General features: G+C 39.4%; 3 protein-coding genes and 1 non-coding gene across 8 annotated transcripts; 2 read left to right on the forward strand and 2 right to left on the reverse strand.

Moving 5' to 3' along the window:
• Nucleotides 1-11,162: 11,162 nt before the first annotated feature.
• On the forward strand, nucleotides 11,163-14,322 carry LOC112345123 (pentatricopeptide repeat-containing protein At1g09410, mitochondrial-like). Its single transcript, XM_024671210.1, has 3 exons — nucleotides 11,163-11,285; nucleotides 11,427-11,542; nucleotides 11,751-14,322. Exons 1-3 carry the CDS (start codon nucleotides 11,163-11,165, stop codon nucleotides 14,320-14,322), a joined length of 2,811 nt encoding a protein of 936 aa, XP_024526978.1.
• Nucleotides 14,208-18,319, reverse strand: LOC9652316 (probable ion channel POLLUX). Of its 5 annotated transcripts, none has more exons than XM_024671365.1 (16): nucleotides 18,212-18,319; nucleotides 18,110-18,157; nucleotides 17,562-18,042; nucleotides 17,433-17,501; nucleotides 16,741-17,379; nucleotides 16,502-16,684; nucleotides 16,395-16,454; nucleotides 16,141-16,344; nucleotides 15,847-16,092; nucleotides 15,605-15,706; nucleotides 15,453-15,551; nucleotides 15,116-15,310; nucleotides 14,963-15,055; nucleotides 14,644-14,910; nucleotides 14,357-14,587; nucleotides 14,208-14,297 (listed from the first exon to the last, which is right to left on the reverse strand). In XM_024671365.1, exons 3-15 carry the CDS (start codon nucleotides 18,036-18,038, stop codon nucleotides 14,369-14,371), a joined length of 2,853 nt encoding a protein of 950 aa, XP_024527133.1. In that variant the 5' UTR covers nucleotides 18,039-18,042; nucleotides 18,110-18,157; nucleotides 18,212-18,319; the 3' UTR covers nucleotides 14,208-14,297; nucleotides 14,357-14,368. The 5 variants fall into 5 exon arrangements, with proteins under 5 accessions (XP_024527133.1, XP_024527134.1, XP_024527132.1 ...); XM_024671366.1 differs by having other exon boundaries at nucleotides 14,255-14,307; nucleotides 17,562-18,039; XM_024671364.1 differs by having other exon boundaries at nucleotides 14,255-14,307.
• A 5,402-nt stretch (nucleotides 18,320-23,721) lies between these two features.
• On the reverse strand, nucleotides 23,722-24,394 carry LOC112345143. Its single transcript, XM_024671307.1, has 2 exons — nucleotides 24,186-24,394; nucleotides 23,722-24,130 (listed from the first exon to the last, which is right to left on the reverse strand). Exons 1-2 carry the CDS (start codon nucleotides 24,351-24,353, stop codon nucleotides 24,071-24,073), a joined length of 228 nt encoding a protein of 75 aa, XP_024527075.1. The 5' UTR covers nucleotides 24,354-24,394; the 3' UTR covers nucleotides 23,722-24,070.
• Nucleotides 24,395-24,411: 17 nt separating this feature from the next.
• TRNAR-ACG lies at nucleotides 24,412-24,484 on the forward strand. The gene has a single exon. It is a non-coding gene; the product is annotated as a tRNA-Arg (tRNA).
• The last annotated feature ends 24 nt before the right edge of the window (nucleotides 24,485-24,508 follow it).

A 24,508-nucleotide genomic window follows, 5' to 3' on the forward strand; every position in this document is an offset into this window, starting at 1 on the left:
CTTATAAAGATATGCAGAGTTCGATGGAACTTTCACACATGACAACGAATACATTCGGCGGACTCGTCTCTCACAAAGTGGTCGCAGCAGTCCAACTGCGCTCCTCTCGGGCTTCCTCCTCATCACACAAAATCATGCAACTAGAAAGGAAATGTAGCAGCCAATGGAAAATAAACCTTTCAGACCAAAGATAGGCAAGATATCTTGATGCCTTTTTTATTTCACTTTTTACCTGTATAATTCATTTAATTAAGATTCTAATTTCCATATTAAAATTTAAATATGGCATAATATATGGTTATTTGTACCAGACGCCCATAATACGTTATTAGGAAACTTTGATTTATAAATAACTAAATTACAATCATTTTGGACTATAAAATATGTTGGCATAAAACATTCAAGTTTAGGGCTGCAATGTTTATTTGAAGACCACAATACTTCCTGCATATGTTTAAATACAAGATTCCCATTATTTTGTAATATTAAATTACAACTAAACAAATTTTTAGAAGAATAATTTTTTTCCCAAATTATTTTTTCCTTTGAATATAAAGTAAGCACACAATCTACTTTTAAAAACAATATATTTTTACCATTAGGAGAAACTAAAAAGCTATCACTATAAAGAATTGTATTAGAGTATAACACACTAAATCTTAGTTGGCAATAAATAATATCATCGACTAAACTTTTTCTATTTAAATATGCAGTTATAGAAATAGAATCATCTGTTTTGAGATTATATTTTAATATATATTTATACCCTTCCTTTTCAAAAGAATCTGCACATTCTCTGTTTATAATATCTGTACTTAAAGCTATTAAACTTTGGAAACCATTCAATATGTTTAAGCCTGAAATTGATGCATCTGTGTTTTCAACAGAACAATGATCTTTGCATTTAATAAATACTGAAACTATTCCTCTTGAAGTATCGACTTCAGCATCATCACCATAAGTTGTTGGATAACTTTCATCATATTTAATTTTTTCTAATAATTGATAAAAAGCTGTAATAATTTTACCAATATCATAAGGATTTAAATACCCACTCCTTCCAATAATAGGCTTTTTAGCAATAGATTCATTAAAGTGTAAACTTAACATAGTAGATATAACTAAAATGTATATTAATCTAACTTTATCCATTTTAAAAAATACTCATGTTTTAATGTTATATATATGTTATATATATATTGGTGGGACACATGAATTTCTCTCAATGAAGCTATACCAAACGTGCTTCAATAAAGATTCAGATAAACAAAATGATGATATGCCAATTGTGTCTATCTTTTTAGAAATGATTTTATACTTAGATAAATATTATTCTATTAAAACAATTTTATATATTATATTTTTCCTAGTGTATTTGATGTTTCAATAACAAATTAAGAACTTAATTTAACCAATAAATTCTAACTAAATAGCTAAAAATATTCTAAATTAATATATTTCTAATTTCAAATATTAAAATCCACTACTTGTTTTATAATTAATAATAAATATTTTTATAATGAATTTTTAATAAAAATTATATTTTAATTATAAAGGTTCTATTTAAAACAAATTATTAAAGCACAATTAAAATAAAACAAAATATATTAAAATGTTTTGCCTTTATATGGTAGTCATATGTGCCACTAGATATAACATTTTTTTGTTTGCTATAAGTAAATCTGTTATAGGTGGGATATTTGAGAATACTCTCAGTATATTCATTTGATACTTTGGATTATATGTATTAATAGAATCAATGGATTATATTAATTTGAAAGTGTTTAAGAAATTTAAATTTTTATAATTATAACTGTTGTGAGTGCATGGAATATGGAAAGGAAATACAAAAAATGTGCATATCAATTAGCCCAAAAACCCCAACTTATATACAAAAGCAACTGATCCAGTGTGAGATACAAAATCCCTAGGCCCCAAAGTGGAGCCAGAAGGGTGCCATGTGGTAATGGTAGAAGCGAAAACTAAACGAGCATAACACGTTTGGATTAAAAGCTCTGACTTGAAAGGTCGAGAGCGGGAGAAGAACTCCTAACGAAGTGCTCAAAGAACAAGCACAAAGCGAGCAATAAGCGAGGCTCCAAAAAAGGACCCAAAAGGACCAACACATGACATGTGAAAGTGTCTGAGATGGAGTCTGAGATGGATCCAAGATGGAGTCCGAGATGGAATTCGAGATGGACCTGAGATGGAGTCCGAGATGGACCCGAGTTGGAGTCCGAGATGGAGTCCAAGATGGAGTCTGAGATGGAGTTCGAGATGGACCCAAGTTGGAGTCCGAGATGGAGCTTGAGATGGACCGAGATGGAGTCCGAGATGGAGTCCGAGATGGACCCGAGATGGAGTCCGAGATGGACCCAAGATGGAGTCCAAGATGGAGTCCAAGATGGACCCGAGATGGAATCCGAGATGGAGTTCGAGAAGGACCCAAAATGGAGTCTGAGGTCGAGACCGAGACCGGGACCGAGACCGATACCAAGATCGGGACCGAGGCCGAGGCCGAGACCGAGCCTGAGTCCGAGTCCGAGTCCGAGTCCGAGTCTGAGTTTGAGAGGGTGAAAGCCCAAAGCGTTCGTCTCCCAGACCTTATGGGGTTTGGTGAGCTCCAAAAGTATAGTAAGGGGAGGACTATAGTGGAGCCCGTTTGGCCAGGAAAGGCTAGTTTGGCCCAGGAAAGCTGTACCTAGTGTTGGGTGATGAGCTGCCCACTGGGAAGTCCAAGACTAGAGTGAACACAGACCGACAAGCGGGGTAACTTGGTGAAGTGTTCAAGAGCCAGCTCTAGTTTCCCTGGGAGATCGACTGGCCGATGCTCCCAGCCCAAGTGTGGGTGGCACTACCTATTTGGATACCAGGCGTGGCTCAACGGAACCTCACTCTAAGCCCATGGCTAGAGCACCCAAAGGCAGAAGGCGGGGAGAGTACCCACGAGGCTCGTATAAGGCCACGGTGTTCCGAAATGTTGCCCCAAAGTCCCAGACAGTGAAAAGGAAGAGGAGTCATCCTATAGTGTAGAGACCAAGGATACGGTCATGTGAGGAGCAAGTCCCAGAGGACCGTGGGACTTAATGGTCAGGCTTGTGGGCCTTGATTTAGTGGCAGTGTTGGCGAACACGGCCATGGGCAGAAAGGGACTTGGTGGGGACCGGAAAGGGGATATTGGGGAAGGCTATTCCCCATGTCTATGGGCATCCTAAAGATGCTAAGGAGTGGATCTAGGATGATCACTCATGGACGGATGGCCCAGTTTTTGAGAGACAGGACTGTGATGTAGGTGGTGTCAGACCACCGATGTGACCAAGGTGAATGGGCACGGCCTTAGTGTAACGGGCCGATATGTCGGTGGTACCTTAGGGTGTCGGTCATGGGATCGGACATGTGGAGCACTTGGACCAAGTGCAAAGGTTGAGTGGCAGGGATGCCATTCTCGGGGCTAGCAAGCCCAAGTCCAAAATAGGACTTATGCAGGTTGTGAGTGAGATTCCTCTAAGTGGTCGGAAGTGTGGTTAAGTGACTAAAGTAGAATGGAAAAATTAGTCGCTTACATCCGGATTAAAACCAATCTAACGGCTACCAAAATCCCATTATGGTAATATTAGTATATGGCATCGTAGTCATACACTTGGATCTCACATCATTCCTTTAGACTATTAGAGTTCTTTTGTAGGTAGGCTGGGATCTGGAGGAACTTTAGGAGGAAGCATTGGCGAATCTATAGTAGTATCAATTGTTCCTAATCCCTTTATGAACCGTTTCAATTGATGCACATGCATAATTTCTGGAGGATTGGCATACTGGATGTCATGCCGAACCTCATAAACTTCTGGTCAAACTTGCCGCAACACTTAATACAGTCCTTTCCATTGAGCAAGGAGCCCCTTAGATAAACCACATACTATAAGATGGGGAAAACAGACTAACACCAAGTCATCCACTTTATACTCCGCGGGTGGACAATGATGAGAATTGTAGCATTGTTATTGTCCTAGTTATACACGGCCTAATTGTTTGGTAGACTTTGGTCGGATAAGTGGAAGAATGCTTATCAAATACTGATCCTACGTCTTAGCATCAATAGTTCGTGGCAATCACGAAAGTAAACCCAGTTCCGTTAGTAATATTGGATCATGACCATATAGGAATTTTTATGGTGAAGCACCAACAGAACTCTGCACCCTTATTGTTAAGACCCCGAACAAAATAAAGACTAAAAAATGCAAAAGACAAAGAGAAAAGCTAGTGGAAACAAAGAAAAGGCATTAGATTAACGTTGATTCAGATTGTGGAGAAATGGAACAAGATTAACCTATATATACTATAGGTTGATGAAGCTCCACCACTCTTGGATTGAGGACAGCCTAAATATAGCTGAGGTCGAGGAGGCACCACATCATCATCAGGAATGTGGCTCGAGAATTAGGAATCGTACAGGAAATCAGAGAGTCAGGAATAGGGAAGTGTCTCGAAAGTTAGGAATGTGGTCTGCAAGTTAGGAATCCGGCAAGAGTCAGGAATGTGGCAAGAATTGGGGGATTCCTGACAGCACCCCCTCCTCAAGAACAAGTGGAACGAGGATGTGAACAAGAACGAAGAGGAGGATGAGATGAGCGGCGAGGGATGGGAAATGGAGAAAAAGAATGAGGACTGGGATGAGAAGGATAGCAACAGTGGAAGTACTGAACAAGGTCAGGAGAATGAATCACGTTGTTCGCAGGTTCCTAAGTGCATTCCTCAGGTCCATAACCCTTCCAGTCGACCAGATAATAGAGTTTAGACTGTGAAATCTTGGAATTAAGGATGTCATGAACTTCGTACTCAGACCCATCCTCAAGCTGCACTGGTGGAGGTGGAGGAATGACCCGATTTGGAATAGGATTGGGAATATAAGGCTTAAGGAGAGAGGAGTGAAAAACAGGGTGAATTTGATATGAGGAAGGAAGTGCAAGGTGATAAGTGACAGGATTAATGATGGCAGTGATAAAGAAAGGACCGAGGCGTTTGAAATCAAGTTTTGGACAGGGCCTGGTGGTGGAGATATTTTGCCTGAGGAGCTAGACTTTATCCCCGATATTATAAAGGGGACAATCCTAACGATGGACATTGGCAAATGTTTTGTGAAATTCTTGAGCACGATGGAGGTGGAAGGAGATGGAGTTGTGGATTTCCTAGAGATTGGAGACAAATGCCTCAGAGCGGGGATTTGAATGAGAGGATTTAAATGAAGAAGGAAGTGAGAAATTGAATCGGGGATTTCGGGCAAATAAGGGGGGAAATTTGAAGAAAAGAGTGAACAGAGTTATTATAGGAAAACTCAGCAAAGGGAAAGATATTGAACCAGTTATCCTGATAATAGTTAATAAAGCATCTCAAAACTCCAAGCCTACAAGTAGATGAAACGTTATACTGACGACACTATTGTGGCATCGACTGCTATAATAGTTGCGTACGGGAGGTCTAACCTGGCCCACGAAGCTAAAGTTTTGTTTGCTTCCATGCCGCAGAAAGATGTAATCTCATGGACTGCACTCCTCGCTGCAAATGCCAGAAGAAGGGACCTTGTGGAACTTGCAAGAATGATCTTCGCGGCCATGCTGCAGTGGAACTTGGTCTGCTGCACGACCATTATCCAGATGCTGGCTCAGGACCGAAGCTTGGATCAAGCACGCGATATCTTTGATCGATTGCCTGAAAAGAATAAGGCACCTAGACTGCACTGATCCAAGCCGCCAGTTCCACCAAGCGAACTATCAACTCCCGATTCCACGCTCTCCACCTTGCTGATCTCTTCCCTCCCGCGAGACGCTTCCATCGATGACGCCATCGCTATCTTCAACCGCAGCTCCCCGCGCAATGCAAGAACCTGGGAAGCGATTCTCTCGGCCTTTTCGCATCTTACTCTCGTCCAGGAAGCTGACAGCGTCTTCTGGATCATGCCACAGCACTCGACGATCAAGCCATATTGGTGTGGAGAACAAATGGTGCCTAGAGGAGGCGGCATGCTCTCAAGGAGTGCGCTTGGCGTTTTGGGTCGACTCCATGGCCCCCCGTAATGGTGCCGGCAAATGCAAGACGGGACTGTCCAATCACAACCAGCAACCGAAATAAATGGTTGCTAGCAATGAATTTAGTTCTTCAGTACATACCGACACTATCAGTTTGCACAGGATCCCAGCAATGGAGTCACACATCTTGGCTTACGTGCTTTGTAATGAGCTAGTGAGTATGGCATTTGCAATGGTGGCTAAAGATAAACAGATCAACCGTGTCCTTGAAGAGCTTTTCTCTGAAGAGGTGAGTTTTCTTGAGTGTTGAAGAAGATCTCGGACCCGTATGATGACGAGCAAGATTTTGCGTTTCCAGACCTTCAAGCTGGAACAACGTGTACAGCCTGACTACTTCTTTGCTACAGCCATTCTGAGACAGCGCTGCAATGGTGGCATTCCAGCACTTGGAGTCCCTCACTGGCACAACTCGATCGCTTCAGTCACCAGGCCGTGCTGAGCGCAAGCAGCGCTCATGGCGATCCAGGAAACACTGGTCGGCCTCGAGATGGTCTCAAACAGTTTCTTTGCTCGCTCCAACTCTCCGTTTTGCTGCAACCATGGCCGTGCAAGCCACGACGTCCTGCTCTCAGGTAGACTCGTGAAATATATACTCAGCTTCTTCCAGTTTACAGCCCCGGGAGCACACAGAGATCATCGTCGTGAGCGACACCTCACTCCTCTGGGGCCTCAGGACGAGCAGATAATTCTCGCAGCAGCCACCGAGAGCCGAGTCCCACGGCACAAGATCCCGCCGACGCATGCAGTAGAAAAGCTCCAGAGAATTTTTCAAGTCCGGCCCGAGAATTACACAGCCATCGTTTCGTTACACAACACGTTGTTGGCGGAGGCAACTTTCGCAAAGAACCGGCTTGCCTCAACGAGAAGATCATTCCGGGCATAGGCAAACACCATCGCGTTCCAACAGGCAGCGTCCCTCACCGGGAGAGTATCGAAGAGCGCTCGAGCTTGATCTAGAGTTCCTCGACTCCGACTATAGGCCGAGATCATCGTCGTGGAGCTCACAACGTCGAAGGTGTTCTCTCGAAGGTGTTCTTGGCGGGCTCGACACTGTCACTGGCAACGTATCCTTGCAGAAGCCCGTTGTAGGAGACGACGTTCCCCTTGGCCATGGCATCGAAGACACTGCGTGCTTCGGTGTTATGCCTGGCTTGGGCATAGCACTGGAGGATGGTGGTTCAAGAACAGGCTTCCCAGGCGGGCATTGCGTGAAAGATCTCGCGAGCGGCCTCCGGATCGTGGTCCTGAGAGAAGCACTGGATCATCGTGTTGAAAGAGATGGCATCCCGGTGCTCCATTCGATCGAAGATGAGCTTGGAGCTCGCGGTATCGTTTAAGCGAGGAGAATGATCGTGCAAGCAGCGATTCCACCATGCGCCCTTCGCTTGATTCCTCGTGCTCGCTGTAAACCTCCTATAAAGATATGCAGAGCTCAATGGAACTTTCACACATGACAACAAATACATTCGGCGGACTCGTCTCTCACAAAGTGGTCGCAGCAGTCCAGGTTCCCTCCCCACTGCGCTCCTCTCGGGCTTCCTCCTCATCGCCAGTGCCCACACAAAATCATGCAACTAGAAAGGAAATGTAGCAGGATGCAAAGGCATCGCCAATGGAAAATAAACATTTCAGCCGCGGGCACCTCCAAGATAATTAAAGGTCCACTCTTAAACACTGTTCACAACCAAGAAATCTTGATGTCTTTTTTATTTCAAACACTTTTTAACTGTATATTTCATTTAATTAAGATTCTAATTTCCATATTAAATTTTAGATATGGCATAACATATGGTTATTTGTATCAGACGCCCATAATACGTTATTAGGAAACTTTGATTTATAAATAACTAAATTACAATCATTTTGGACTACAAAATATGTTGGCATAAAACATTCAAGTTTAGGGCTGCAATATTTATTTGAAGACCACAATACTTCCTGAATATGTTTAAATACAAGACTCCCATTATTTTGTAATATTAAATTACAACTAAACAAATTTTTAGAAGAATAGTTTTTTTCCCAAATTATTTTTTCCTTTGAATATAAAGTAAGCACACAATCTACTTTTAAAAATAATATATTTTTACCATTAGGAGAAACTAAAAAGCTATCACTATAAAGAATTGTATTAGAGTATAACACACTAAATCTTAGTTGGCAATAAATAATATGATCGACTAAACTTTTTCTATTTAAATATGCAGTTATAGAAATAGAATCATCTGTTTTGAGATTATATTTTAATATATATTTATACCCTTCTTTCTCAAAAGAACCTGCACATTCTTTGTTTATAATATCTGTACTTAAAGCTAATAAACTTTGCAAACCATTCAATATGTATAGACCTGAAATTGATGCATCTGTGTTTTCAACAGAACAATGATCTTTGCATTTAATAAATACTGAAACTATTCCTCTTGAAGTATTGACTTCAGCATCATCACCATAAGTTGTTGGATAACTTTCATCATATTTAATTTTTTCTAATAATTGATAAAAAGCTGTAATAATTTTACCAATATCATAAGGATTTAAATATCCACTTCTTCCAATAATAGGTTTTTTAGCAATAGATTCATTAAAGTGTAAACTTAACATAGTAGATATAACTAAAATGTACTTTAATATAACTTTATCCATTTTAAAAAACACTCATGTTTTAATGTGTTTTATTTATATATATATATATATATATATATATATTATGGTGGGACACATGAATTTCTCTCTATAAAGCTATACCAAACGTGCTTCAATAAATATTCGGATAAAGAAAAGGATGATATGCCAATTGTGTCTATCTTATTAGAAATGATTTTATACTTAAATAAATATTATTCTATTAAAAAAAAATTTGATATATATTATGTTTTCCCTAGTGTATTTGATCTTTCAATAACAAATTAAGAACTTAGCTTAACCAATAATTAGTAACTAAATACCTAATAATATTTTATATTGTTTTTTATTAATTTTAGTTAATATATTTTTAATTTTAAATATTAAAATCCACTAATTTTAATTAATAATAGATATTTATATAATTATTTTTTAATAAAAATGATATTTTAATTATATAGCTTCTATTTTAAAAAATTAATAAAGAAAAATTATATTTAAAAAAAATATATTAAAATGTTTGCCTTTATGTTGCAGTCATATGTGCCACCAGACATAACATTTTTTTGTTTCCTATAAGTAAATCTGTTATAGGTGGGATATTTGAGAATACTCTTAGTATATTCATTTGACGATTTGGATTAAATGTATTAATAGAATCAGTTGATTTGAAAGTGTTTAAGAAATTTAAATTTTTATAATTATAACTGTAATCTTTTTTATTAATAACATTAAATATAAAGACTTTTGGATATTCTTAAACATCTTGTGTCAAACCAAAAAAATATTTTTGCCATCTTACCCAAGAGAGTGTGTATCTTGTTTCCCAATCTTTTCTAATTAAAAATTCAAATTACAACTGAAAAATTAACACAATTTGGGTGCTTTAGAGGTGGCTAATGTGCCTCTATCAGTGCTACAAGTGCATTTAGTGTACCTAAAATATATTTGGATATTTTGGGATATTTTATTATTTAACAGTTTTTATTAATTTAGATTAATGTTATGTTTAAATGTTATAACAAAATATTTATAAATTATAAATTTTTTCAAGCTCCTCCATGCTCAACAAAAAGAAATCTATAAACACAAAAGTAAAAAGAGAAGCACTAAAATAAATTAAATGAGGTCCAGATGAAATAAATTCTCAATAATATAAGATCAAACAAAGGAACGTCCATTTAAAATTTACAAAATTATAAGAATTAAAAGAACAATTATAATTAAAATTCATAGAACAAACCAGTGTTGGCATACTAGATTTAAGTTGCTAATGTGTAGAAATCAGTCAATTTGTATCCTTTGGTTCACAAGATCTAGAGGTGTCGTGCAAGAATTGCTAACGAGTAAATCTAGAGCTGTTGCTTTTAAATCAGCAGTGACACAAAGAGAGATTAGCAGAAGATCTGAAGCAATAGGAGAAGATCTAACCACTAGAATCTTGACAAGCTCCTCCACAGCACCAACAACACCTTAGATTTCCTTCTTGGCAGTCGGCAGCTAGGTCTTTGGTGAATTGACTATGGCAATAGCCTCCATACTCCTAACCAAGCCATTGTGTGGCTGCCATGCCAAATCAAAGGTGATGTGAGGAAATATGAGTAAGAAAACTACTGTGCTAAACAAGAGAAAGAGACCACAAAGCACATTTTTAAGAGTGATGGCAACTGATTGAGCTTGGTCTCATGTTGTGAACCTTTTAACTTATTCTTCTGGCAAAGGAGTTAGGCATTGGAAATATAACTATTGTGAGAAAACATATGGCAATCCACCAAAAAGAATGAAAGGTAATGATATTGAAACATGACTACCACTAAGAGCCACATGCTTCTCCAAGCACTCCATCATGCTTGCCATACTAGCATGCTTTTGATTCAGAGCACTATCAGCCTATCTGACCAAACTCTAAACAATTGTATTACATTTGCAAACACTCATTTGTTCTTTTTGTAGGAAGAACAAAGCTGAAATTAGTTGTTTGGTCTTTCTCACATTTAGTTCCCACCACCATTAGCACCACTATAAACACCATTTCCACCTGGGCTTAACTTTGGGCAACAAACATTATCAATCTAATTAATCAACTAAGATTCTCGTTTTAAATATCAGTCTTACTCGTACAGATTAAAGGCTTCTCCCTTCTTTACATAATCCACGAAAACAAAAGAGGGGATATTATCTAATCAATCCAACCAATTTTCTAGTTTTGGCTGAGAGATTTATATTGAATATTTTCATTATAAATTTTTTGTGAAATGAGGATATTCTAAGGATATACTTTACTGCAAAATTGGAGCTCAAACACTTTTAGGGCTCACTTTTGACCAGTCAAATAAATAAGGGCAAAAGTATAGGTTTAACTAAAATATGCATATTCTAAAAATATACTTTCAAGTCTGACAGGTCTCCAGTGAGCATTTCGATGCTTGGCGATGTCAACTACTTGGAGCAGCTGGGATGCCTTTCTCGCATTGCTGTGAGGATTTCTGCGAGTGGGTGTTTGAGAGGTTGGAGAGAATGTTCCCTCTCCTAATCTCATACACTCGTGCGAACCAGCAGGCTCGTTATGCTGCTGGCACGGTATAAAGCTCTCAGAGTTTTCTTTTCTCCGCTGATCATACTGGGTGTTTGATCAGGTGTTCGTGACGGGCAACCGTAAGTTCGTTTGCTGAACGAAAATCACATGGAGCTCCTGGTGGAGACGTTTATGGAGCAGCACAGGATCGGGTGTGGTTCGTGAGCAAGGATCAGAAGGTGATCAGGGACGAGGTTTACATCTGTCTGCCCTGCTTCCCCGAGATCAGCCAGCTCCCCGAGCTATGGAGGCAGCCAAATAGGTGATCTCATTGTCTCTTTATCACTCTTCCAGCTCTCAAATTCTCTCATTTCTTTTGCAGCTCGCGATCGTCTTGCCTCTGTGATGGCTCTCAAGCTCGCTCCAATTCATCAAGAACTTCAAAACGTCAATGAAATCAACAAAAGACAACAAAGTCAATAAACCTCAAAGACTATTGACTTTCTTTGCATCCTAAACAATGTTTATAGTTCACATCGTATGAGACAGCCGCACGATTTGGTGGCGCTCTTGCGATCGTGCGGCTTCCATCGCGACCTGGCGCGCGGGAGGCGAATTCACGCACAGATCCTGTCGTGCGAGCACTGGCCCTCGAATTTCCTTGCGAATCACCTCGTCCTCATGTATGGCAGATGCAAGAGCGTCGAGGAGGCGTGCGAGGTCTTCAATGGCATCACCCAGCCGGATCTCTTCTCGTGTAACATCATGCTCGACACATTTGCCAAGAACGGGCAATTGTGTCAGGCAAAACACTTCTTTGATTTCATGCCCGCTCGAGATGCCATTTCGTGGAATGTGATAATCAAAATTTTTGCCTTAAGCGAGAATTTGCAATGCCTAGACACTGTGTGCGATCGGCTGCCTGCTTACGGCATAAACTCCTGGAACTCTATCATTGCAGCGTTTGCCCAGTTTGGAGAAATACTCCAGGCTAAGCTTTTCTACGAGAAGATGAAACGTTGTACTGACGACACTATTGTGGCATCGACTGCTATAATAGTTGCGTACGGGAGGTCTAACCTGGCCCAAGAAGCTAAAGTTTTGTTTGATTCAATGCCGCAGAAAGATGTAATCTCATGGACTGCGCTCCTCGCTGCAAATGCCGGAAGAAGGGACCTTGTGGAACTTGCAAGAATGATCTTCGCGGCCATGCCGCAGTGGAACTTGGTCTGCTGCACGACTATGATCCAGATGCTGGCTCAGGACCGAAGCTTGGATCAAGCACGCGATATCTTTGATCGATTGCCTGAAAGGAACATCGTCGCCTGGACTGCAATGATCCAAGCCTACCTTCAAAGCTGCCAGTTCCACCAAGCGAAGCTTCTCTTCGATCAAATCCCATTCCCTCCCGATTCCACGCTCTCCACCTTGCTGATCTCTTCCCTCCCGCGAGACGCTTCCATCGACGACACCATCGCTATCTTCAACCGCAGCTCCCCGCGCGATCCAAGAACCTGGGAGGCGATTCTCTCAGCCTTCTTGCAACTTAGTCTCGTCCAGGAAGCTAACAGCGTCTTCTGGATCATGCCACAGCACTCGACGATCGCTTGCACGATCATTCTCCGAGCTCAAACCGATACCGCGAGCTCCAAGCTCATCTTCGATCAAATGGAGCACCGGGATGCCATCTCTTTCAACGCGATGGTCCATTCCTTCTCTCAGCACCACGATCTGGAGGCCGCTTGCAAGATCTTTCATGCAATGCCCGCCTGGGAAGCCTGTTCTTGGACCACCATCCTCCAGTGCTATGCCCAGGCTGGGAATATCACCCAAGCACGCAGTGTTTTCGATGCCATGGCCGAGAGGAACGTTGTCTCCTACAACGGACTTCTCCAAGGATACGTTTCCAGTGACAATTTTGAGCTCGCCAAGAACACCTTCGAGAAAATGCCCGAGCACGACGTTGTGAGCTCCACGACGATGATCTCGGCGTATAGTCGGAGTCGAGGAACTCTCGATCAAGCTCGAGCTCTCTTCGATACTCTCCCGGCGAGGGACGCTGCCTGTTGGAACGCGATGGTGTTTGCCTATGCCCGAAATGGTTTTCTCGCCGAGGCAAGCCGGCTCTTCGCGAAAGTTGGCTCCGCCAACACCGTGCTGTGTAACGAGATGATGGCTGCGTATTCTCGGGCCGGGCTCGTCGAGAAATCTCTAGAGCTTTTCCACTGCATGCCTCGACGAGATCTTGTGTCGTGGAACTCGGCTCTCGGTGGCTGCTGCGAGAATGATCTGTTCGTCCAGGCGAGAAAAGTGTTTGACTTGATGCCTCAGAGAAGCGATGTGTCGCTCACGACGATGATTTCTGTGTGCTCCCGGGGCGGTAAACTGGAAGAAGCTGAGTATATATTCACGAGCATACCTACGAACCAGGAGAACGGCGTGGCCTCCACGGCCATGGTTGCAGCGTATGCTCAAAACGGAGAGTTGGAGCGAGCTAAGAAGCTATTTGAGACCATCTCGAGGCCGACCAGTGTTTCTTGGATCGTCATGATCGCTGCTTGCGCTCAGCACGGCCTGGTGACTGAAGTGATCGAGTTGTTCCACAGTATGCCGGTGAGGGACTTCAAGTGTTGGAATGCCACCATTGCAGCGCTGTCTCAGAACGGCTGTAGCAAAAAAGCAGTCGAGTTGTATAAGTTGTTCCAGCTTGAAGGTCTGGAGCCGAGCGAGATCACTGTGCTGAGCGTGTTATCTGCCTGCAGCCGTGCTGGATTGCTGGCCGAAGGTCACGAGTGTTTCAAGTCAATACAAGCGGACGACCGGCTGAAAAAACTGATGTCACCGGAACATTACGCTTGCATGGTTGATCTTCTCTCTCGAACTGGAAACTTGTCCGAGGCCCGGGCTTTCATAGAAAGCATGCCTCTCGCTGCAAGTAGTTCTGTTTGGAATTCACTGCTGGGTGCTTGTGGAACTCAGAGTGAAAAGCTCCTGGGTATAACAGCTGCGCAACAAGCCATGGAACATCCGAACGCAAGATCCTGCTCGTCACCATACGCGGCACTCGCAAACGTCCACTGCATGGAACTAGATTTTTTATGAGCCGAGCAAGAGAGTAAAAGTGACAAGGGATCACCTTATGGTTTCGTTATTCCTCCTCTGCGACCGCCACCATAACATCTTCTATCGACCACGTTCGACGCTCAGCTTTGTTTGGTGGATTTATGATGGCACGCTCAGCTGCAGCAGGCCGGTAACCGATGATAATCTCGTGTCTTTGCCTTGCACGGATCATCACCTCGTAAAAATTCAGCTCCTCTTGGTCATACAAGTAGAGTGCTGCAGTTCGTATGTATAATTCATTGCCCTGTAAAAACAAAACAAAGATTCAGAAAGGAAAACAAAAAACGAAAAAGAACTCACCTCTTCAGAGAAAAGCTCTTCGAGGACACGGTTGATTTGTTTATCTTCAGCCACCATTGCTAATGCCATACTCACTAGCTCATTAGAAAGCACGTAATCGCCTATCTTAGAGACTGAGACCAGATGCCTTGTTCTAGAGTCAAGGATCTCGCTAATAATGATTGACTTGTTAGAAGCTTGCTCCATTTCTCGTATCCAAGACGTGTGACTCGAGCCTGCTTGCCGAATTTGTACAGTTTTTGTTTCTTTGTAAGGCAGCCGTTTGGACTGAAAAACAAAGTTAAGGAATTTTGTATCGCAAAGTAGGATCTGAACGTACCTGAATATCTCGAATCAATAGCAGCGTAGCTAAGGAGCGCGAATCTGCTTTGACAACGGACTCTTCCAGAGCCTCGTCTGCCAGGATCAAAATCTATCCGTACAATAGACAGTGAAAACTTTTTTAAAAAATTATCTAGCAATCTGTCCATACCGAATCAAACGTTTCCAAAGGAAGACTTTCAAGGTGACGACGAATGACCGCATTTCCCTCACGGTGTACGAGCTTGATATTAAACAAGGACTGCGGATCAAGTCCACCATCCAACAGTTTCGTCTCCCTCTCATGCTCGGGGACTTCGCTAAACATCCATAACTCGGAACCTTGGGCAAGGAAAGCTTCCAGTACCTGCAAAAAGAAACAAACAAACTTGGTAAGACACTCATCTTTAAAGCACTAGAAAGCATTCAGAGAGAAAAGTAGTGGGAAGTGGGAGGAATATCGGTGTCTGCTTCAGCTGCGCTCATGGGACCTCCACGAGTAACCTTACCATTATCATGTCATCCATGTCTCGTCTCCAACCACAAAACAAAACCTTCTCAGGATACTTTCGGTGTGACATGACTTTCGGCAGAGGTCCCGCTCGCACCTGCAGCCGGGGGAGGGGAAAGGGTGAGCACAGCAGAGATCTTGCCATCTTACCATAATCATATCCTCAACATCACGGCGCCAACCACAGAGAAGTATCTTCTTTGGGACCTTTGGCTTTCGACAAACGTCTAGTTCAGGTGAAACATTTTCAACCTGGTCACATGAGACGTTCTATTTTCAGTCCGCTGCTATGCTTTCTCTCCCCCCAAACTTACCTTTTTTTCTTCCTAGACTATAAGCTTCCTATGACTACTTTGCTAGTAAACTTGAAAAGCAAAAGATACAGTTCGTACCTTTGGCACAGGAGCTGGTGCGTAAGTGTCGTCGTCTTCTGCAATTACCAGAAGCTCGTCCCCTTCAAGTAGTATGTAATCGTCTTCCGGGTTGAGAAGAATGCGGCCATTGGAGGCTGCTTTCACTCCACAAGGTACAGCATCCGGGAAGCTGATCAAAACGTCTTTGAAGTTCAGGCCATCCAGCTGAGGCCACCTTTTGATGTAGAACTCGGCGTTGTCAAACCCGAGTATGTCCTCCCAGATCTGCGAAAGCAAGAAGACTTTTAAGACAAAGGATGGTTCATGTCGAACCTGAGCAAGTCCCGGTTGTCTTGCACATTGGATCATAAGGCGGCCAATCACGTCATGTGCTACTACTGTCTCTACCATTTCTCCACCGACGAGCTTCACCAGTGGTTCGTTGTCAATGTCGCTTAGCTCTACTACAACATGTCCCTTGAGCCCTTCCTTGACTCCGGCAAGGCTTAGCACCACACGTAATGCTCGCGCGTCACTCTACAACATTAAAACCATTAGGACGAGGACAGTTGTTTGCAAGGTTTTACCTGATCCGCATTCTCGACTTCTGCAAGAACTATAATTGAACGCGCTTTAGAAACTGAAACCTGGTTTCACAAGTTAAGGTGTCATGTAAGAAATAAGTCTCTGGTACCTTCTTGAGGTCGGCCATAATGAGAGGACTACCACTTCTGCATATTACTGAAGTTCCCATGAAATCAAACTCCAACTTTGCTATGTCAATCTCCATTTGCTCCTTATCTCGCTCTGCCAGTACAACGACAATGCTGCCACCTAAACTCTGATTTGCAATTGCTAATTGTTTCAAGAGCGATCCCTGAAAGCATGTATTAGTCTGGAGCCGAAAACTAGAGAAGCAAGATCCATGCTCACCAATTTATCACTCCATCCAAGAACCAGTGTATGGTTACTCTCTATAACTTCGCTTTTGCCTTTCTTGAGCGAGTCCACCTTCTCTGAAATGGCGTCCGAAACGAGTCCCAACATGAGAGCAAAAATAAGAAGTCCTCCCAAGCTGATGCAGACCGAAACAAATCTCGGACCAAAACCGATGTTGTCTGCGTGATTTCCAGAGTCTGCAACATAAGTCCACGCCCTCCAAAAGGCATCCCAAATGCTATCCTGGCTAACAGCATACAGTGCTAATCCCCCTACGACTATAAGCACTAGAGTTGCCAGCAACAGTGCTAGCGGCTTCACGTAAGAAAAAGAAGAAAAAACGACGTCTACCCTGTAAGCTAACCTCGTACTCCATGGGACCTCTTCTTCGTTGCTTCTGTCACTCAACCCAAGCTTAGGAATCTGATCGAGGAACTTATGCAGGAGAAACGGCATGACCAGGAAAAAACTGGAAAGGAGCAAGGCATAGTTTCTAATTCCTCTCGTACGCAACACTTCTACCTCAGTTTCTACTTCCCGGATAATCTGCGGATCGATTGTTTCAACCTCTCTGCAAAACTTGACTCGTACGCTGCATTCTGTCAGCTCTTTCCTGGTTTTAGCCACCTCTTGCTGCAAAAACAAACAGAAAAGGTCAATCGATGGCTCGATGAAAGTTGTTATACCTCCAGATGAACTGCCTGGTCCCGCATAGCCAAGGCATACAAAAGAACAACTGAGCATGCGATGGATAGCTGGAAACGAGAAACACGTAAACCAGAAAATCTTTCTCGAAGAAAAGCCTTGAAGCTTACCAATATAAACGTCGTAGGCCATAGGTAGGATCTCTTTGTTTCCAAACTCACGGCCGGCACTGTTGCATGCTTCGGAATGTTGATCCTTGTAGCAAGATCACTCGAAAAATTGTGTACTCCCTCAGGACATAGACCACGAAGTTCTTCCGCTGAAAGGACCGGCTTCTCAAGCTCGGGGTCGTCTTTGTGAAGTAGATCCGCATTCCAGGAAACCACTGTTTTTCCAGACTCTTTTGCTGCTTCCCCCTTCTTCGAAACCTTTCCAGGCCTGGTAGTGACTGCATCAGGGGAGGAGCTCGTTGCTGTAGAGGCGTTGAACCGTCTGATAGCGGGTAACAGTGGACCTGGAATTCTGCCGGCATTAGTCGGAGAGATCGAGCGAGACCGTCGTAGAGGCCGTCTCACTGTCGAAGATCTTAGCAAGCTCGGTGCTGAGTTTGGCGGGCCAAGCTGAGCTAGATCGTCTTTCCCACGCATCCTTCTAAAAAGAAAGCGCACAAAGTACATGTCTTAGCTTCGAGCTAACAGAGGAAGGAAAGCATTTGTACCTTTCTCATTCGAGGACGCCATTGAGCAACATTGTCAGAGCTTTAGAACTGGAAACCAAGAGTTTTGAGGAAAGAAAACAAAATTAGAGAAAACGCTCATACCATTTTTATTCGAGAAACCATATGATCTTCTCGTCAGTGGCGAGAATGCTTGGAGCTCAAAACGGGGACTCCAAATCTGAGGCACTTGAATACCCTGTGAACAAACAGTGCCAGTGCCGAATAAACTTCTCGATACTGTAGAGCACGAGAAATCATGTCGCATATGCGCTTCCAGAGTTTTTAAATTCATCCTCCTGTTTCGATCGATTCCGTCACCTTCATACGAAAACACAAAATCATACCTCGATGGAAGAAACATACTAAAGAATCTAGGCAAGAAGAACTCGTCCAGAAAATCAACCAGGAACAACTTTCACTCGATCAGCCTCAGCTTCGATCGCGGCCGCTTTGCGATCAATCTAACCCAGGATCCGATGGCCCTTCTCTCCACACTTGTGGCAACTGTTATGCGGCTTAGTGAGTTAAGGTTTCTTGCCATTGCCTCGTTTGCCCTCCACACAAGACTTCAAGCGAAACAACATCACTAATCTTCTCTTCGGATGGACTCCTCTCACACTTCTTAATCGTATGCGTCTGGACCTAGGCTCCTTTTTTCTAGGCTCGTTTTCTTGGAAGATTGCACATTCCATTTGTCCCACAATTATTTGTCCATCAAATAGTCTTTCTAAACCTCCTTGTGAAGTTGTTTGGCAAATGACTCAGCACCTCGTGCTACTTGAACTCACAACCTGAATGCCTAGGTGAAATAGCAGTGAAGGAGGACAATCCACCTTCCGAAGCTTGGGTTTGATCCCCTCTTTGCATGGTGGGGATGGTGAAAGATAAATTCATCCAACTGAGTTACTGTAAAGTTCATGAAATTGTGCTAGAGTTATCAATAGCCATTTAAGTGAAGTCATCCAAGTTTATTAAATTAATTAACACTTACATTTATTTCTAATCATTTTGTTTTATTTTGAGTTGGATAAAGTTTTGCAAAACGTTGTAAACTTTAAATGGCTTAACTTAAATTTAAAAATATATATTTTAAATATATTTTATTTGTGCAAATTTGTCTTTCTTTTTTCACAATTATTAATTTTACTCATCATTAAGATATTCACTACACTTATTTTCAAACAATAAATGTAATAAATATCTTAAAATTCCCTTAAATAAATACTTAAAATTTAAATAGAAATAAATATGATAATGATAAAAGTTTAAGACATTAGCTATAATATTTAAAAAATAATTATTAAATTAATAAAGAAACCCCCACCTAAATATTATGTTTATTTTTATCAAGAATAAAGGAAAAATAAATCATAGTAATTCAAATTCAATCGATTGTTCTCATCCTTCATAGGAAACATAATACACTGAATTAATTCTAATCTAAATTCTGATTTAGTTCCCTCTAGAGCTCGTTATTTTAGCTAAAGTTTTAGGAATAAAAGTGGGCAATTTTATGTGATTACACTATATATATGTAATAAAAAAAAATTTATGATAAATATTATATGGATATGTTAATTTATTATTATATATATATGTATGTATGTATATATATATATATGTATATATATATATGTATGTATGTATATATATAAAACCCTACCTAAATAATACATTAGTTATAGTACTAAAGCATATAGACTGTTTATTTGAGATTGAATTCGGCCATCCATTCTTGTATATAAATAGGGGTCTAAACCCCACTCAAGCATTCACATTGGTGGAGATGAAGGGCATTGTAATTTGTCTTTGAAGGGCAAAACTTGTTAATAATGCTTTGCTTTAGTGTTTTGGATTGTGCTTTTTGTTCTTATTTCTTCATTTTCTTTTAGATCTAGATTTATATTAATTTTTTGCAAGATTTAGAATTTTAACTATTGTTATGTTTAGATTTACTTTTTCTTTGCATTCTCTTCCCTGTTATGCCACATTATTATTGATCAAGTAATATATCACTTTAGGCTATAAATGCTACTCCATTGAATTAAACTTTTAATGTTGCAAGGTGTGATAATGTTAGTCCTGGTGTGTTGCCATCTCCAACTTTTATAGGATATGATTATATGGCTTATTTTGTTCTTGGTGTTTTGCCATCTTTCCTTAATGTGGAATATGATTGTGACATCATTGACAAGCTATAAATGATGCAATCTAGTTTTTAGAGAATGTTCAAAAATCAAGTTTATAGGAAGACAATATGTATAAGCTTGAATAGATTCCAAATCATTTTGACGAGGTTCATTATTATAGAAGTAATTTCGGAGATGAAATGGAAATTTCATGGGGTAGATATCAATCTTTCAATTTGGCATTTAATTTTTTTTCTTTACTTTCTACTCTTTTTTAACATTTTTTTATTTTTTGGCCTAAACCATATTTCTATCATATTTCTAATATTTCTTCTTCATTTGCAATGTTTTCTTCTCCTAGCATGTCAATCATTTATGACTCTTATAATTCTCATTCTCAATATTAAGTTGAGTGTATTTTGTCCTTCTCATACTAATTTGAATGTTGAGTATATACATGAAGTTAAGAAAATTGTTTTTGTTTTATTAGTAAAGTCTTTGATCAATTTTAGTATTGAGTATTCCCCTATTCCAAGGGTTAAGTCACTTTAGCTATAATTTTGGGTTGAGTATGAATCCTTATTTATGAGTGCTATTGAGAGCCTTTACTTTACCGTTGTTGTTAAAGAATTTATGTATTCTTTTGAACATATGGACATTGTTATTGATTTTTTTGTCTCAAATATTGAGTTGTGTGTTGAGGAAGTTGAATGGTGTGAATCTTTTGCTTATAATGTGGTGGTTGAATTATTTTATGATAGGAAGTCCTTTATTTTCCAAGTTTTGAGCACATGTCTTTCTTTTAATTTCCATATATCTGTATTGTTAATTGCTGTAAATTTCTCTTTTGATGCATTTTTATTCACCTTTTTTTCTTCTATAATTGTTTTTCCTCAAATTTTCTTATTTTCCCCTTTATGCCCCGACACTTCAAACATTTTTTTCTTCAGAGGAGGGGGTAGAGGGGACAGATGGGAGTTTGGCCCCAACAATAGAGTGAGGATGAGTGAATATAATAGTGGAGTGAAGATGAACAATATTGATTATGGAGTGAGGATGAATATAGTGAGTTCAAATGAAACATTCAGCCATGATATAGTGAGTTAAACAAATACAATAATAAAGTGAAGCCAAACATAAATGGTGGAGTGAGGACGAGCATAACAAATTTAAATAAAGCTAGTGCTTTAGACCTTTTTTCCTTTAAAAAAGAGATAAAAAGGATAACAAAGTGAATCCAACTTCCCATGTGCAGTGTCAGACAAGGATAATGGTAGTGAGTTTAAGTTAATACAAGTCATGAATGTTGACCAAAGTGAAGACATAAAGGTGGGTTTTGTTTATAGTCATGAGTTTAAATTAATAGTGGTCTTGGAAAATCGTCAACAAATAAACTTACAGACAAGATATATTATTTGTTGCAATAATATTTATGGACTATAATGGCTTTTAAAAAAAAAAATTTTGGTTCAAAACTATGACTTCAATATTAGTTTGAGCATTTAACAGTTACATATGGAATTGCAATTGATTCATCAAGATTTTATAAATGCTTTTGCCATGGCTCTGGGTTTTATTTCACTTATAGTTGTTCACAACTTTGTTAGTGATTTTGTGGGAGCTTCGGATTTTTATGGTAGTTTGTAATCATCTAGCAGAAGCTCTAAATATTCCACCTAATTTATTTTTATCATTTTTTCATCTTCCGAAGGGGTAGATAGTGTAAGGTTTGTAAATACATATATTACTCTGCCTAGGTAATACATTAATTATAATACTAAAGCATATGGATTGTCCATTTATGACTGAATATAGTCCATCCATTATTGTGATTTAAACCTCAATTAATATATTTATTCCTATATCTTGGAGCATTCACAACATGTTAAGTAAAATATAAAAGATAAAAATGATTGATAATTTTAGTTATAGAAGTTTGGAAGGTAATTGTTTAAAAATTTAAAACTATGCTACTCAACTTTGATTGTTTATATAAGAAAAAACTAAAAGGTTGATTATGATTTAAAATAACTTTTGATATTGTAACTTTAAAAGTAAATTCATTTTATTTGTATATCAACTTAGAACATAACCTATTCAACCATTTTAAAACCTTTGATTTACCTAGCAAGTTTGTATTATATTTTTTTATATTCAAACTTTACATAAATATTAATAAAATTTTTAAAAATTATTTATGTGTCTAAAGTTTTATTTAAATTTCATTTTATGTGCAATTTTTAATGTTAGCAAAATTCACACTTAAAGATTTTTAGGTTAATAAATTTAATAACAGAAAAATTAAAATCATAATGTATCTCTACTAAATCTTTAAAAAAATGTTTTTTGTATATTCATATTGTTTTTGAGTTTTTCATGATTGAAATATAAAATCTAAAATGTGACTATTCTTTGTTGCACTAAACTACTAAAAATAGTAATTTTATGCTATAAATAAAGTATAAGGTTAATTACACAATATATTTATATCCATTTAAATATATATTAAAGTATGTGTATTTAGTTTACAAATATTTTCATAAATATAGATATATTTTAGGTCATATTAAGTGAATCTTTAATATACAATAATGGTGAAAACATTTATTTACTAGTAAAAAAATAATTTGAATGTGTCTATAGTCAAAAATATTTTATTAATAAAGTTTTAAAATAATTATTTTATAAAAAATAAAATTAATAAATTTTAGTACAATTTCTGTGAGAAGTTTTAATGTATGATATTGTGATTATAACCCTCTTTTAAAATTTACTATTGTAAAATTAATCCTAAATAATTAATTTTAGAGCTGAAATATTTTAGTTTATTTGTTTTAAAAATAAATATTTTTAATAATAATCTTTTATTTTTGCAAGTATTTTGAAGTTAAAAGCAAAACTCTTGCAAAATATGTCAATCGACACTATTGGCTTAATAGGAAGGAAACCTCTCATCAATATCAATTTAATTAAATGAAAATTTTAAATATGGTAAATAAAAATTTTATTAATTTTTTAAATTTATATTTTAAATTAAATTATTCGGATGGGAATTTGAGCAAAAACTTAAATTCCCTTCTTGGTATTGGCAGGTGTTTATTCATAAATGTCTAGAATCGATTTTTTTAGAACTTTTATTATTATAAGTTAAATTTAATGCTGTAAAATCTAAGAATGATGATATATTCATTTGTAATAAAATGGCAAAATGATATAGATTTGTTTATATTTCAACTTAGACTCACTTGTTAGCAAAAGTATATGATTTTAATGATTTGAGAAAATCTCACTCACCTATATACTTTGGTTTGAGTCTGAGCTTATGTTATAAGAGATTTATTTATTTAATTATTCCACCTTAAATCCATAGTAAAATTGATCTAAAACATTAACATTAGTGCATTTTCTGATTCGTCCGAGGACACCATTAAAGATGACGCGCGTCGTAAAAGCTTTGAGCTTTTGAGAGAAGAAAACAAAAAATGAAAAGAAAAAGCCATTTTTATTCTCGTCAGTGGCAAGAGTCCTCGTAGTAGCTTAGCACTTGTCGACCAATGAAGTTCACAGAATCGTTTCTCTGTTGCCGGTGGAGCCGATCGCACCTTTCCCAAGGATCTTCCGGATGATGGCTGTGGTGGCGAGCCCAAGCTACGAGTGATTCCAACGTTGCTACACATCCATTTCCCAGCGATGGCGTAGACATCATGATGCTTCCAGAGATTTTTCTAAGTCGACGTTTTGATCGATTCCATCACTTTCATGTACCCAAACACAAAGAAAGAAGAAAGAGCAGGAGAAAATAGAAAGACCTTTCCTCCCATGTATGATACTTTCAAAACGCCAGCTCCGCGAACAATCGCTCAAGATCATCCGCCTCCGTGGAAGTCCGGTCCTGGCAGGTGCGCGACGAGATTAGGGCAAAAAGAAACGCGTCCCTCGCTGCTCACCTGGCGTGGGATTTTGAGAAGATCGAGCATTTTGCCCAGGACCTTGAGACGATGGATCGCATACGCGCTTGATCGCGGCAGCTTTTTCACTCGATCGACCTCAGCTTCGATCGCCGCCTCCCGCGTCTTGTCGTCGCCGCATTGTGGCTTGACGCGATCAATCTCCATAGCCAAGAACCTAAAGATTTGCCCTCAATAGCAGAAACCCGAGAACTAAAAACAATGTGACTCCATGGCCCAATGGATAAGGCGCTGGTCTACGGAACCAGAGATTCTGGGTTCGATCCCCAGTGGAGTCGATTCTTTATATATACTTTTTTTAT

This window comes from Selaginella moellendorffii, unplaced genomic scaffold (genome assembly GCF_000143415.4).
Source record: "Selaginella moellendorffii unplaced genomic scaffold, v1.0 SELMOscaffold_7, whole genome shotgun sequence".
NCBI classification, from domain to species: domain Eukaryota; kingdom Viridiplantae; phylum Streptophyta; class Lycopodiopsida; order Selaginellales; family Selaginellaceae; genus Selaginella; species Selaginella moellendorffii.